This window comes from Onychostruthus taczanowskii, unplaced genomic scaffold (genome assembly GCF_017590055.1).
Source record: "Onychostruthus taczanowskii isolate IOZ18803 unplaced genomic scaffold, ASM1759005v1 scaffold30, whole genome shotgun sequence".
NCBI lineage: Eukaryota > Metazoa > Chordata > Aves > Passeriformes > Passeridae > Onychostruthus > Onychostruthus taczanowskii.
The window spans coordinates 5661960-5677719 of record NW_024500350.1 but is presented as its reverse complement, the minus strand read 5'-3'; the positions used below and the strand labels follow the sequence as shown (position 1 = coordinate 5677719).

Genomic DNA, 15760 nt, shown 5'->3' with positions numbered 1-15760 from the left:
ATCCTTCTGAGGCGATCTGCTCAGAAGGGTGGGTCGTGGACCCGCTCCTCTGAGGGCTTTCCCCTCAATCCGCCCCTCTCAGGGGACCCGGACCGCAATCTTCCCCTCTGAATGGATCTGCCCTTCGATCCGCACCTCTGAGCCCCAGTTTGATGGGGACCCAGGAAGGGCAGCTGTGAGTTGGTGCCAGATGTGGCAGTGACGTCCCGCAGTGGCATCTCCCGGGGTGCAGTCATGGCCCCCAGTGTGCCCCTCAGCAGGGCCTCGAGGGGACTCAGCTCCCGCGGTGCTGCTCGGAGCTGGGGGGTGGTGGGGCAGGAGGATGGTGGGTTTGTGTTCTCCCACATCTGGGGACAGCCAGGCCGTGTGGGCACGCCTCAGGTGTGGCAGCAGTGGAGCACTCTGGGTTCTGTAGCTGCTGATTTCACCTTGGGGATTTCACTGTATCTCATTCCAGCCTTGAGTCTTTTAATGATGTAGCCTTGCTGGAGAGGTGGAGGAAAGGTAGGACACACCATGGGTTTTAAGGGCACAAGGATCCTGATCTAGACAGTGTTGTACCATCAATGTGTTTGAAAAGTTGTGAGATGTTGGTGCAATGCCTTGCAGGCAGGTTGCCATCATCTCCCAACACAATTTCATATACTACAGAAGTTTCATTCTCTGGGGAAATCCAGAAAAACTCCCTTGTGTGTGCAAGCAAACACCTCAGATACTCAGGAACCACCCTGAATCAGAATCACAGAATGGTTTAGGTTGGAAGGGACTTTAGGATCACCTAGTTCCAACCACCTGCCATGGGAATCTTTGGATGGTATTTAGGATTTCCAAAAAGAAGTTACCACAAAATTACATTTTGTGCTGTGTTACTTTCAGATCATGCTGTACACAGACCAACATGTTAACGTGGCAAAGGGCTATTTGAGATAACTGGTTTAAATCTTTTGTTGACAGAATTAAGACTGAGTTCCTACATCTGCTGCACTGGTGTAAATTCAGAGTAATTCAATTAAGTGAATACAGAGCTCCAATACTGTATATTTGGAACTGTGTCTGATACATGCCTTCCAATTAGCACAGCACAGATCATGAGCTTTGAATTACTTTCTGTTTGAACACAAACTTGATTTGAAAAGTCTGCCAACAGAATTTATCCATTATCCTTAATCATTTTTACTTAATTTCAGTTGACTTAGATACTGAAAATACATGCATGTATCACACAGAGTGTATCAGTTGTTCTTCCCTAACTCTGGCCATTTACAAATTATTACAGAGCTTTTATTTTTATAAACTCATTCTTTTAGCTCATGGTAATGTTAGTATATTTTTACAGGTGATGGATTGGGAGTGATGGCTTCCAGGGAAGTTAAAAGTCACTTGCTAATCTAATTGAACGTAGTCCCATACACAGTAATTTGGTTCAGACAAGTGAGTGAAAGAGGAAGAAAATAAATTCCTTTTGCAATTGCTGTTTTCCTTTACCTGCATGGGTATGCTGGGAAAAGAGGAAGCAGCTGTAGCCTCCAATATAGAGTGGCTAAAAAAGAAATTAAATTCTTATTCCAAAGTCCTTAGTGAAACACCCAAAGAAACAGCTTGGCTCTAGCTGTCTCTTACTCTGAAGTGACACTTTGCTGACTCAAGTCCATCTGGAGTTCATACTCAGCATAATTTAACATATGGGCTTTTTCCCCCCAGGTCAGAAATGAACAATGAGTGAAAAATGTCTCATTTTCACAACAGAGCATTGAGAGCATGTTGCAGAGGTAAGACTGAAAATTTCTGCCAATTCATGGGAATCAAAACCCAAAACTGAGGCAGGAATGCCTGGCAGGCACTGCCCGGCTCGTGGGAGCTGGAAGTTTTCTGTCTCAGCATGTCCCCTGGGAAGCATTTGGGGAGTGTGCTTTGGAAAGAGTCTGGGCACTCCCAGCAGGGAGTTGTAAGGGATATCCTTGGGGTCACTGCTTTCCCCCTGACTGGAGAATGTTTTGCTGCAGGTATGGGAATTGGTCTTGGTTTCCATTTGGAGCACGTTCGCTATTTGACACGCTGCTTTCTGCAGATCTGCTTTGTTAATGTACACAGAGCTGCAGGGTTTGCTTTGTGTTCAAATCACGTGATAGGTGATAAACTGGTTTAAGACTTTCTCCTGGTTTTATTGAAATCAGTGTCCTTGCCTATAGCTGGGTAGCATCAAGGCCCCATGCCAAGAAGTTCAGGTTATTTTACAATGTGTTTCAGCAGAAACCAGAAATATTGTTCCCAGTGGAAGAAGCCACTAAAACAACACTTAAAACTGAAAAATGCTTTAGATCTGAATGAGGATTGCCTCTCATCTGTGGGTAATACCACAGAATCACAGAACCATTATGGTTGAAAAGCCTTTTAAGATCATCAAGTGCAACGGTCAGCCCAGCACCACCACTGTGTTCCCCACTAAACCATGTCCCTACATCCAAACAACACTTTTTGGACACTTCTGGGGATGGTGACTCCACCACCTCCCTAGACAGCCTGTTCCAATGCTTCACAACCCTGTGAAGAAATTTTTCCCATATCCAATCTAAACATGCCCTGGCATTGCTTGAGGCCATTTCCTCTCATCACTTGTTCCCTGGGAGAAGAGTCCAACCATCCCTCCCCCCGCACCCCAACTGGCCCCTCCTGCCAGGGAGTTGTGGAGAGCCAGAAGGTTCCCCCTGAGCCTCCTTTTCTCCAGGCTCCAGCTCCCTCAGCCACCTCTGGTGCTCCAGACTTGCCCAGCTCCACTCCCTTCTCTGGACACGCTCCAGCATCTCAATGTCCTTCCTGCCGTGAGGTATCACAAGGTATTGCCTTGGTTTTGCTATTTTGCTTGGAATTTCAGGAACATACAGTACCAACATTATGAATTACAGCCACAGTTTCCATATTTATAAATGGCTGTGTCAGATTTGAGACAGAAGTCTCATTAAACACATTGTTCATACCTCAGTTGAAAATCCAGACTGTTAATAGAGCTCTCAGATTTTTATTTCTTTGTGTAGGTGTTTGCACTTCCCTGGGAAGGCAGGGATGTGAAATATTGTGCCATTATTGCAAGAGGCTGGCAAACAGACATTGTTGGCTCCAGGAGATGGCACTGTGTCCTCTGGGCTGAGAATTATACCCGCAGCTCTGAAATGCACATCCAGAACCAATGAAATTCTGAGGGGCTTTTGCTCTTTCTTGTTATGAAACACACATTTCATTGTAGACCTAAATTCCTCTTTAACTGTTCCAAATACAGTATTTCATCGCTTTTATTTTTTTGCAAATAACTGGTATGTAAGTGCAGATGTATACTGTACCATTATCTGGGCAGTGTCTTGTGTTTTGCTCTTACAGTGCTTCTCTGCAATCCAGTGAGTGGCTTTATAGCCACTGGGAGAACAGGAGAAACAGCAGGATGAGCATTTTAAACATGAAATGCTGAGGTTGTGTAACAGTTCGGGGTTCCCAGGTAGTTTCAGAATTGGGTTCTTGTGCATTTCAAGTTGTAACTTAATGATGGGTAAATTTCTCTGAAAAACAACCCCCAAGCATATTAAAAAACTATTTCACTAACAAATTCCTCACTAAAGGAGGTGGGGGGGAGACCTCCTAAAAAGGTTCTGGCTTTATAGTTCAGCTAGGAAGGAGGCGTTTTTTCACTGAACTTTCTCTGTGTCGTTTGTAAGTAAAAAACTATATGAAAAAGGGGTTTATTTGTGCTGCAAAATGTGCTGGCTGATAGCAGAGGGCTGACCAGAAGGGAAATGGGTGAGGCCTCCACATCCTGTGTATGTCCGCACCGAGCCCACGCTGTCCTTTCCTTTTGTACCAGGAGGAGGGTGCGAGCCCGAGGCTCCCGGGCTCGCCGCTCCTGCACGGGGTGTGAATGCTCTGCAAGGTGCCTCGTCACACGCAGGGCGATAAACTTCCAAAACCCGAGAAATCTTCGCGGCAGAATTAACTGAAATCGCGAATTCTTGGGAATCGGCGCTGCCGGTGTCCCCTTGCCGGGAGGCGCCGGCGTGCGCTGCCCGGAGCCCCGCGGCCCGGCCCCGTTGAACCCGCCCGAGCGGCGGCGGCCGCTGCTCCCCCGCCGGCCCCCTCCCTCCTTCCTGCCGCCCCGCTGATGTCAGCCGAGCCCCGCCGGGGCCGCCGCCGCTGCAGCCGCTCCGCGCCCGCCCGCCCGTGAGCACCCCCGGAACAGATTAGACTGGCCGCCCGCCGGAGCGCCGCGCTGCCCCCCCGTGCCCTCCCCCGAGCCCAGCGGGAGCCGCGGCGGCCGCAGCCGCGTTGCGGCGGGGAGGTGGGAGCCGCGTTTGGCAGCCGGGAAAGGCGACGTTATAAAAAGCCTTTGTCTTGGGAATCGGCATCGCGTCTCTCCTGCCGCCCGACGTGCTGCCGGCGGGGGCGAAAGCCACATTTTCGGCTCGTTTGTTCTTTTCGCCGCCCCAGGCATGTCTTGACACAGCCGCGAGAGAGCTCGGCGTTTCCATGCACTTCCGACGGATGTCTTCGGCTGGGGCGAGAGCGGTGGGGGTTTGAGACTTTGTAGCGTATCTCGGTGCGAGCGTCTGTGAGATTCCCATGATCGCAGTGTGAAGGAGGAAGAACTGGGAGAAAGAAGCGGTTGTGGTGGTTTCTCTTCTTGCTGGGTCAGCCTTCCTGGATGGTTACATTACTGTCTTGTGGACGCATTGTCAAGCGCGCACAGAGAAAAGAGGCTTAATTCTTTCCCCCCGTGTTTGGTTCCGTCGATCTCTGTGCAGAAATCGCCACTTTCTCCCAGTTCGCCGGTCCGCACTGAGCAGCAGGAATATGCTCATGAAGGAGTACCGGATCTGTATGCCTCTGACAGTTGAAGAGGTAAGATCCGCGCTCGTACCGGAGACGCTGTTCCTTACCGAGCCTTTTCTCTTGCAAGGCGAATTGAGGTTATATTTGTTTTGCTGAATATTTTTTCTTCGTGTAATGAACTTAGTCGGAGATGACTGGTTAGAGAGGAATGTTTTTGTTGGAAAATATAGGAATCCTGCAGGAACGAAGGTAACTTAAGTGTATCAAAAGCATTGTGTCATCAAAATATTGATTATAAAGATTTTCCAACCAGACTTTTCAGAGGAATTTCATGCATATTTGCAAGGGAATGTTTTGTGCTGAAATTTCTATCTGATAAAGCGTTTGTCCAAAACCCAGATTCTAAACATATTTCACCTTTGCTTAAAATACCCTCGCAGCTGAACGTGGCCTGAAACTCCATACAGGTAGGGAAGAGAGGTGATCATTTATTAGTAAAACTTTGTTGTCATTTAAAGAAGTCATTGAAAGTCAAACAGCTCTTTGTCGGTGTTCAGAACTCTGTGTTAGGAACATTATATTTTTATTTATCTGCAGGCTTCCCACCTGCTCACTGTTTTAATTAAGGCAGTAATACCTACACGGAGTACACGTGCTTTGGAGCTACTGGTGCTCATGGAGTGTTTGTGGGGGCAACTGGGTGTCCAAAGGCCTCATGGCGTTTGGAAAGGAGACGGTGCTTTATGGTTTAGTGTCCTGCAAGTACAAAAAAACCTCGGTACTGTCTTATTTGGCCATTTCTGCTGCGGATTGGGCATCACGAAGGGGAGCGAGCCCTCTCTGAGCGCGCATTTTGCGCCGAGCTGCGCGCAAAGTTCCGCTGGTCCCGCGGGCGGCGCTGGAGCCGCCAGGGGGCGCCGCGCCACGTCCATTATTTAATCCAAGCACTGTAGCTGTGATGCCTGAATGAGGAACCTAGAACATGTCTGATGTTTAGCATCAATTTAATTGTTATAAAATGAACCAGGACAAAACTTTGAAATTAGCAAATATCTTATTTTTCTTACAGTATTTGCACACTAAAGATGTGCCACCATGTATTTCTCATAGTAGTTCATCTTTGTGACATTTCTTGCAGTCTCAGGAAGGCGGTGTTATCTTATTTTTACCTTCAGTTGCACATTAACTACCAGCACAGTGAGATTTTTTGCCATCTGTGTAGAACAAGGTGCTGCATTGTGCAGTTGTCAGAAGAACATGATGGGGCAATGCTCACCCTTCAAAAGGCAAGAGCATTTTGGTTCTAAGAAGCCCAAACTGCCTTCTGCAGGGTGCAAAGTCACTCTGAAGTTCAGTGGGCTTTGAGGGAAAGGCAGATTCCACAGGAGCTGCAATTTCCTGCCGAGTCAGGATGCTGGGCTCTGGTGTGCAGTGGCACTTGGGTGGTACCTGACCTGCATGGATACCACCGGCAGTTAAGCACCCAAGAATTTTTGAGGTCCTGTCTCAATAAGTGTGGGGAAAATGCAGTTTTTTCTTATACAACAGCATGGTTTCCCTTTTTGTGCTGTTTTTCTTACATAGACTTAATAAACTCTGGTTTTTCTGTTTGGATGTTCTGCCTTTCAGCCTGTGCACTTTATACGTACATCCAAAAGCACTTCCTTGAGCAGCTTTCTTTTTTTAGCACTGCCTTGCCAGTTATCCATCCACAGAAGTCTCACAACATGAATGAGAAAGAAGTATGTCCTTAGTTTGTGGTGTTGTCACGAGAGTGGTCTCCATATCATTCCTGTGAAAATAATCTGGCACAGGCAGGAAGATGAAGTGTTAGCTCTGTCAGCCAAGCACCTGTGTCCAATCATCTGCAGTCAGATTTTGTGTGTAATGTGAAAAATGTGCAGTAAAGTGTTGTGTAATGTCCAGGCAAGTAGCTGGAAGTCGTGACCTTGCATGTAAATACCTGTGCAGGCAGCAGTGGAGGAGCCTGTGCTGCTCTGGCTGACTGTCACCACCTAAATTTACCTCTAGAGAAGAGTTAAAAACTGATAGATGTCAGTGTAACAGCAGCACTGTCTCCAGGTTTAAAGAGTTTCTGGCACTGTTGTGGATAGGAAATTCCTTCATTAGCTACTGCAGATCCTGTTCCTGAGGCCTTCTTTCCTTGATGCCCTTATTAGATAAGATACCCAAATACTTATAGGAGGTTTGTTTAAGCCAAATGCTTTCTTGCAAAGAAAACATCTCCTAGGAAATGCTGTTTGCTACAGACTGAACTGTTGTGGTGTATTTTGAGCCAGGCTACAGGAGCTGGAGATGCGTATTTGTTCCTTGTCCATGAGCACCAGGAAAGATGGGTTGTTCCAAGAGTTCTTGCTGAGGTGCAGTGGCACCACACTACAGTTCTTATTCAAAGATGAGCCTTCCTCAGTAAATTCAGTTTTTGACAGCTGTTTAGGTCTGTTATGTGTGCATAGTCACAAGCTGCCTGATCAGCTTTAAAATATTTTGAGAAAGGATGCACCGTGTTAACTGCTAAGCAAAATAATAACATCTGCTGTAAGAACTTTGCAAATAAGGTCAGGATGGGACTGTTGGTTGACAAAACCAATATGATTGCCAATGAGAAGTCATTCTTTATCTCATTTATGGTACTTTTGGCAAATTCAATCAATTTGTTAACATTGAGACCTCATAAATTAGAAAAAGCCCTTTCCTTGCATTAGTATATAAAGTGAGTAAAATCTGTTCCAGCAATTCCATAGGATATGTTACCAGTCTTCATTCCAGCTGCAATTAATAAATAAGCCTGCTGCTTGGGTGTTTTTTCCCTTGCATTTTCATGTGTTAGTTCATTCTTACAAATAGCTTGTTACATCATATGAGAGGATATTATAATAGGCTGCATTGTGGGTTTTAAATATCATCAGTTAAAAAAACACATTCCCAAGGAAGTGAAAAGAACCAAGCAATTGAAAAGAGCAGAGATGCTAAAAAATTCTCAGGCTTGGAGCTCATTGCAATCAGAATTCCACAATTTTTCAAAGGAAGGATTACATGGGTTTGTGATTTAGAGATACCTATATCTGAAAATGTAAACCAAATGTGACAGGTTAGTGTGGTACTGAAATCTTCTGGAAGAGGCAAAGTACAGTGAAATTCTTGATTTGTGAGCAAAGTGATTATTCTTTGGGGAAATAGATGGAAAGACATTTTTGCTGGATCCTGTTGAAAATTGGGTTGTTACTGCTATAAAATGCTATGAGTGATGTGAAGCTGGGTTGTGTAAATTTGAAAGCTGAACATCAAATAAACTACTAACTAAAGGACCCATAGGGTTTTTTCCTTGGAAACAGGGATGACCATTAAGGCTTCTGTTAGTTTTGAGCTCTATGTGCATGGTCAGTACCTAAAGTCCTGACAGGTTTTTCTTTCCTTTGTTCTTTATTTCAACCAAGATTATCTCTGCTGAGGCTGGTGGAATCACTCCCACTCTGTGTTTTAAATAAAAGTCAAGTTGAATCTGTGGGGAGCACTGCCTGCATGAGGTGTGGAGGAACAGCTGTATTGTCATGAATACAAACAAGCAGAGACCTGCAAAATGTCTGTAAATGCAGATCATGGTTTTTCAGCAAAAAATCCTTTCAGCATTAACAAATTCTGGTTTTAGAGGTGTTATCCTTGCTGCTTTATAAAAATATCCATTGTTTAGTTCTTTTTTCAAACATTATGAATTCTCCCAGTGTGGATTATTTACATAAAATTATTTCAACAACATCTGTGTAAACAGCATTTGTATCCTCTGAATCTCGTGTGCACTTCTTCTTTAGAAGATTTCATAGTCTCCCATTTTGTGTACAAAGGGTACATGTTATAACATGTTTTATTCAGACAGATTTAAAGCTCATTGAAAGCATATGAGAAAGGGTTGTTATGCCCTGAGAGTCAGCAGGTGTTACAATAGTTGGACATAACTATATGAATGTGGTACAGCAAAGCCTTTAGTAGGGTATAAAGTGTAAAATAAGTTTTTTTCTGAAGTACAGTGATCTGCTGCAGGGCAAACTGCATCCACTCATCCTGCAAACAGATTAAATAATGGTCAACTATGCCCATTTCCTTCATTTCCCAACTATAGCCACAGAACATATTTTCAGGAATATATAAATGTATGGAACACTTGTAAAAGCAGTATGTTGGTCATAAGCAAGAGGACTATAAACAAACTTAAGCTGAAGTAATTTTATCAAATTTAATTTATTTTAATTACTTGTAAATGAAATTGTAGTTGGACCGTGTCATGTCCGTGACCTCTGTAGAAAATGTTTATCTGGCATTTTTGAGCTGAGGTTGCCCAGCAAAAACAGAGGCTTATTGTGCTATTTTAATTTAAGCTATCAACAGCTCTAATGCATCTTACACCAATTCCTTTACAGTATACTGAATTGCTATGAAACATAAAGGACCTTTTGCTGTAGTTAATCATTCTGCCAGGAGATGCCTTCTGAGAATGTCAGCAACCTCACCTGCCTTTTGCAGTTAATACAGTGGAGGCCCTGACACATTTGTCTGAGGAGGATTCAGAGTTAATTATTGAGCTACAAAACCTCTTCACACCATTCTGAGCATATTTTTACCCTTTAAAAGAATTCCTTGTGTGTGTCTCTTGTCAGCAGAGGGGTTGGATGTGGTCTTTGGTGGGTGGTCATGTCTACTCTCCTCACAAGGCCTTTGCTGCACACAGTATGACCAAAAATTCACCTTAAATCTCATGGCCTGGGAAGAATCATTGTAACAGATAAAGGAGAGAAAGCACCAGAAGTTAGCTATTAACACCAAGGAAGAATACCTATTGAATTTTCTTTTGGTCCATGGTCTAGTTGCAAGAAGGAGCAGATGAAAGTGAGAGCTGTTTTTTAGCACGGGCAAAAATAAACATCTTGCTTTGGTTTGGCCTTCTTACATTAGTTGTGGTCAGCTGTAAAAGTGCAGCAGTGCAGAGCAGATGTCAAACCTTCACCGATTTCCACTGCAAATAGAAATCCAAAAATATGCAGTTTCCCCCCTTACTCCTGTTTGGACATTTCACCGTAACTCTGAAAGAAACAAGAAAAACTTTGTTCTGCAGACTTCAGTGTAAATCATTAAAAAAATCTTTCAGTGGAAAAGATTAGATATTACCCAAGGAACACCAAACTTTGACATCCGTCTCTCTCTATCTCTCTTGTTCTGTCTTTCCTTGTCAACACTTGTTTTCTCCAAGGTGTATATATATATACATGTGTGTGTGTGTGTATAGGTATAGCAAATAATACCACACATTTGATTTGAGGGCTTTATTAGCAAAGTACAGGCCCAGTTTTGCATTTCCCACAAAAGAAAATGCAGCCTGTTGGTGGTTTAGGACATTTTGTAGCTAAAGCACTCTACAAGCCTTGATGCTATCAAGAACTCCATGAGCTGTGTTTGTTTTTGAAGCATAATGTAGGTTTGGAAACAAAAGAACAGGGAGAAGAAAACACAGAATGTCAATACTGGCTTTTAAAACTTAGAATTTTCTGGGTTTTTTGTTTTGGGGTGGACTTTGTCTTGCTGAGAACATTAAGTTCTTGTAAGATTTGATGTTAATGTCGAATGATCAGCACTTTTGAAATTCTGACAACTTCTGTTTATGTACTTAGTAATGAATGTAGATGTCAATATTGGTGTCTTGAAGTTTGATAGCTCTGATATATCAAGTACATTTTCCCATAGTCCAGTCAGTTTGATTTCTTCATTCTTCATACTTTTAAGGTTAGAAATAATATACCTATATAACTATAATTATAACTAATACATATGTTATATATAATAAAATATAATATAATATGTAATATAAAAATATAATATAAAATAGAATATAATATAGTAAATACTATATATTATGTAGTATATACTATATAACTAATATAACTATATAGAAATAAAATAACTATACAAATTTTCATGTGCTTGACTGCATATATTATAAAAAATTCAGGTGATTAACAGTTCTGAAAGTCTATAAAGCCCTTTAGATTAGAGGAATACAAAGATTTTTGTACTAATTAGGAAAGGTTACAAATTATATTTTCCTTCATAAGTATTCATTTGAGTCTGATAGGCATTTACATTGTTAAAATCTGTTAGAGATCATGTTCTTGGGTACAAAAGGCTGCCCAGTCAGATAATGGAAAATCCATCATTTTTAACAATGATTCATTCACTAAATTCTTCTGTGTGACTGGTGAGCTGACAAATGTGTTCCCCAGGCTGTTCTTATGGAAGCAAGTCAGCTGTGGATGCTAAAATCCACTGAGGCTTTGCACTTTGGCTGTCCAACTAACTCACAAGCAACCATTATATACTCTGAGGATGGATAACACACACATACAAACCCTTGAATATTCTCAGTCATTGTGGGTGAGGAATAATCCTTTGTGTCCTTATTAATGGAAAAGTTACTTGGAATTTTTTTTTTCCACAGAATTATAATTTTCCTTATATTTATCTTTATCATCATTGGTTCATAGAGCATCTGTCATGATCAGCAGTAGATTTTGTGGGACTTTATGCCAAAATAAAGCAAATAATGACATTTCATGCAAATTTGCTGTGAGCCCTCCAGTGCAGCCTGAAGAACTCTCTGTAGGGATGTTGTGCATGTATTTCAGTGTAATTGCCAGTGTCTGCAGGCATCTAAAAAGCAAGGAGAAAGGTGCTCCCCAGGATTATTGACTGTGTTTAAAAAGAAGTGAAGAAAAGGTAGTTTAGATTTCAAGTTGGATTAACAGATGGATTTACACTCTGTAGGTGGAAGAAACCAGACTTGAACTTCACCTGTGTTTATATATAATGCTTTTAGTCTAGGCTTAGTCTTGTTTATTTCCTTCTAAGTTCATCATTTCTTTCCAGTTTTGGTTATAAGTGATCAGCCAATTTTGAATCCTTGGATGTGTATCAAAATGCTATTTTTAATTTTCTTAAGTACAATGCAGGGTGCTAAATTGTAGGAATGACATTTTAATGGCTCTTCTTGGGGGAAAAAAATGCATCTTCCATCTTTTTCTTGTTTGTGGTTAGAAAATGCTGCAGCAGTCTTGGGTTCTATGGGTTTTGTACTTTTGCTGTTCCAAAGCTGGTTTTGCTGTGCACTCTTGAAGCTCCAGCACATCCATAACTTGCACACACACTTAATTTAAAGCACCAGGAGTCATGTGAGTCACAGGACATGAATGTTTGTGGATTAAGTAAAAGACTTCTTCATATGCTCTCCAGAAAAATCATGGTCTTTATTTAGGAGTTTTTACGTGTCTGTTCTAAGATTAGTCTTGCCCAAGTGATTTAGGAATACTTAGACTCTGTGGGAATTGTTTTCTGTGAGCATGCTGAGAATGCCCTATTTTCCATTTCATCACACTTAATGTCATCTTAGGTTTAATGTGTTGACCAATTTATGACTGTGTTCAGTTTTTTTTTTCTGTAAAAATATTATTACAATGCATGACAAAATAATTGTGTGATAATGACACTCCAGTGTGACACACACTGTTGCTCAAGTGCTTGATTAACAATCAGCCACTGATGACAAACACAACTAATTTTTGAATATATTTTCAGGGTTTTGCTCTCATTTCGTACAAAAGTTATTAAAATAACCTTTTGTGCTAGTGGCACCACCTTGCTTGAAAGGTTTCCAAAATACAGAACTCTACCATGAACTAAAAAATTGTCTTTATCAGAAAGGTAAAGACAATGATAATTCTATTGAAGTTCTTACCCATGCCAAGCTTGGATCTCTCCTGGTCACACATAGACATTTTTAAATAGTCTCACTAGTTAGGTCCATTTGAATCCTGGTCCTAGTATGTATAATCTTATCTTCTGAAAGATGCTTGACAAATTTATCCAGCTACTCCTCTGATTTTGTCAGGTTTTCTTCAAAAGTGCAAATTAGCTGACGTCTAGGTAATATTTCCATTTAATAAATTAATTGTACAATGACTTGCAATAAGCCAAATGAAGCACATTAAATACACACATTATTACAATCTTAAATAAAACCTACCTGCTTCTTTTATCCCATAGACTTGATATAAAATTGATTTAAATCTTCCTTCAGTGGGACAGTTTTTATTTTACTTCACTCTGTGTGAACAGAAAAACACTCCGTGAAAATTAGACCACAGTAATACCAATGAGTGCTGTCACTGATGTCAGAGAGACCAAGATTTCACCAAATATGTGTGATAAAACAAAGCATATTTTTAGAACAGAAATGTTGAGAATTTAAATTCCACTTTAATTGCATGGTGTAAATCTGGAATATTTCCATTGACCTCAGGAGATCCATTACAGATTTTTATCAGTCTGATCAAAAATGGACTTTAACCAATGGCTGTAAACTAAAAGAGAATGTACATTTCTCAAATCTGTTGTTCTGAACAAGAAAGAGACCAAGCTGATGTCTCTAAATCTTTATTATTCTTGCCTAACCTAAATAACATTATCACCTGCTTAGATTAAGGCCCCACATTTGTGTCAAAACTCTAAAATGTCTGTGAGCCTACATTAAGTGAAATTCTTGCTGTCCTCACACCACAGACTTCTCGGTTCCTCTTTGCTCTCGGCGTTCAGTGCTAGTTTTGCCGAGCCTTTGATTTCCTCTCCTTTCTCCCACTTCGAGCCCTTGGTCACCCGCAGGAGAGGAAGGCTCTCCAGCCCCAGCAGGCGTGCGGCCAGCTGGCAAAAAGCTGCTGCTCTTGCTTGGCCTGGGCCTCGCAGGGAACAAGGAGCTGCCCAGCAGACTGGAACAATTGATAATTCAGCTCCCTCTCGAGTACTCAGCTCGGGTTGAATCCCTGTGTTCCCGCAGTTAGCATGGCCCTCTCTCCCAGAATGAAGCTAAAGAGAGCACCAAGTTCCAAAATTTCTCCAGTGTCTTAGAGGGTTACAAAGTTTATTTGAATTTCTAAACTATTTGCTATTCAGTTAAGCCCATTTTTTTGTTTCTTTTTCTTTTTTTCTTTTTTCTTTTTTTTTTTTCTCCTCAGGGATGATTCAGTATGTTTGTCTATATTAAGGGGATTCTGTTATACATTTGGGACACGTTGGGATTTTTTTCCCCATTAACTTCAGTGGAAACAGAATAAAGCCTAAATAGGGATTTTGTTGTTTTTGTTGTTAATTTGTTCTCCACGGTTCTGCTATAGCTTATTTTCTCCGCTATCTCTGCTTTTTTCATGTCTGAACTTGAACTTGCATGGAGTCAAGTGATGCCAAACTTCTAAATCTGTTCTGAGGGAGTTTGAGATGAGGCAAACAGCATTTGAGTGGAAATGTTATGTCATAGTAACAAATGCCTATGGATTAGTTAGTTTATTTCCAGGACCTCATGGGCTATACATTGCTATTTATAATTTAACTTTCTCAAGCAGCCACGACTGTGTTTATGTTGCCATGGTGTTCCTTGCCATACTTGAGGGTGGATAGTAAATGCTATAATTGAAAATTGATACTCCCACTGAATTAAGGGTAACAGGTGGTTATGTTTTTATTTAATCATGCTGCAAGCATATTACAAGTTAAATGTAGATACCTCTACTCCTGCCTCTTTGCCAAGACATTTTCAGACATGCCAGTTTGTCTTCAGTGGCCAGGACTGGAGTAAACAACACGAGTGATTTGTCTTGTGGCAGCCCAAGGAATGTCAGTGGCCATCAATGAGCATCCTCCACTTCAGGCTTCAGAAGCAAATGTTCTTCTGCAGGAGGGAAGGAGCTGCTCTGCTGCACGGGGACAAATCTCTGTCTCATCCTTCCCCTGGGGACTGAGCTCTGGGTGAAGCTCTGCTTCCTGACCAGCATCTGAGGAGCAGCAATTGCTGTTTGCTCATGATCTCCACAAATTAGCCCTTTACCTCATCTCAACTCTTCATTTCCTTCTGTTTTCCACCGAAGTTTTCCAGATTTTCCATGTGGGCAAGACACATCCTACTATCACTACTCAAAGCATCCCCCTCTCATGACCCTAAGAATAGCTTTTGATTAAATTTTGTCAAGTCCAATAGAATCAGTTAAATGGTATGTCTACAATACATCCTACGTGAATCACATAGTATATAAATACATGTTTTCACATGGAATATGTACATATTTTTCCATTCTTCAGAGTAAAAAGACAGAAACACACAGATGCTGTCCTAAATTATTCTTAACATTTAGGTGGGGGGAAAAAAGGAATTCTAGATTTTTTTTCTCTAAAATATTCTAAGATGCAAAAATTAAATAATTCAAAATAATTTCACGCTCTGTATTTACTGCACAAAGCCATATGCCCAGGAGTATAAAGTAACCAGGTGCAAACACTTCAGTCAGGATAGTGTGGTTATTACCAAAGGCATTTATAAAATATGTGTTAATAGACCCATACCAAGGATGCCTAATTGGTGCAATTGTGTGAGCAGTGAAGTGCAGAGTGGAGCTTGCTGCCTGAGTTCTGCACAGCAGTCTCCTGTTGAGGATTTTTGTACTGTTTTTAGAAGCAGCTGTGAGACTTTGGTCTTTATTAAGTTTGGCTAAATGGATCCTCCAATTTTTCCTATAGCTATAGGATTTGAAATGAATTTTCAGGGGCAGGAGATGTGTGCATACACAGAGTTTTCTCTTTAACTCAGTTCAGAGTTATTTCTTGTTTCTCAATTTTCCTTTCACATTTTACCATTTTGTACAGCAAAGCCAAACAAAATAGCTTTCATGGATGGTATGTTTTGTCATATTTTTGTTTTTAAGCTGGTTTACATTGGCTGGAAATATCCATGTTATTTAAACCAGCTTGCCTTGTACACAAGACCAAGAGTCAGAGACTGTCTTAAAGCTTTGCAAGGAGGTCCTTAAGGCCTTTTACAAGCTCACAGCAATTGCATTCCTTT

The 15760-nt window shown here is 41.6% G+C and overlaps 1 protein-coding gene across 3 annotated transcripts in view; it reads left to right on the top strand.

The window, feature by feature from the left end:
• Nucleotides 1-4747: 4747 nt before the first annotated feature.
• PITPNC1 (phosphatidylinositol transfer protein cytoplasmic 1) overlaps nt 4748-15760 on the top strand; it is a 78153-nt gene continuing 67140 nt past the window's right edge. For 2 of the 3 annotated variants that reach the window (XM_041409532.1, XM_041409534.1), the window contains exon 1: nt 4758-4881. In XM_041409532.1, the coding sequence (XP_041265466.1) occupies nt 4834-4881 (48 nt within the window). In that variant the 5' untranslated portion in view covers nt 4758-4833. Of the gene's footprint in view, nt 4882-15760 lie in introns of all 3 variants that reach the window. The other variant, XM_041409533.1, reaches the window with a different exon arrangement.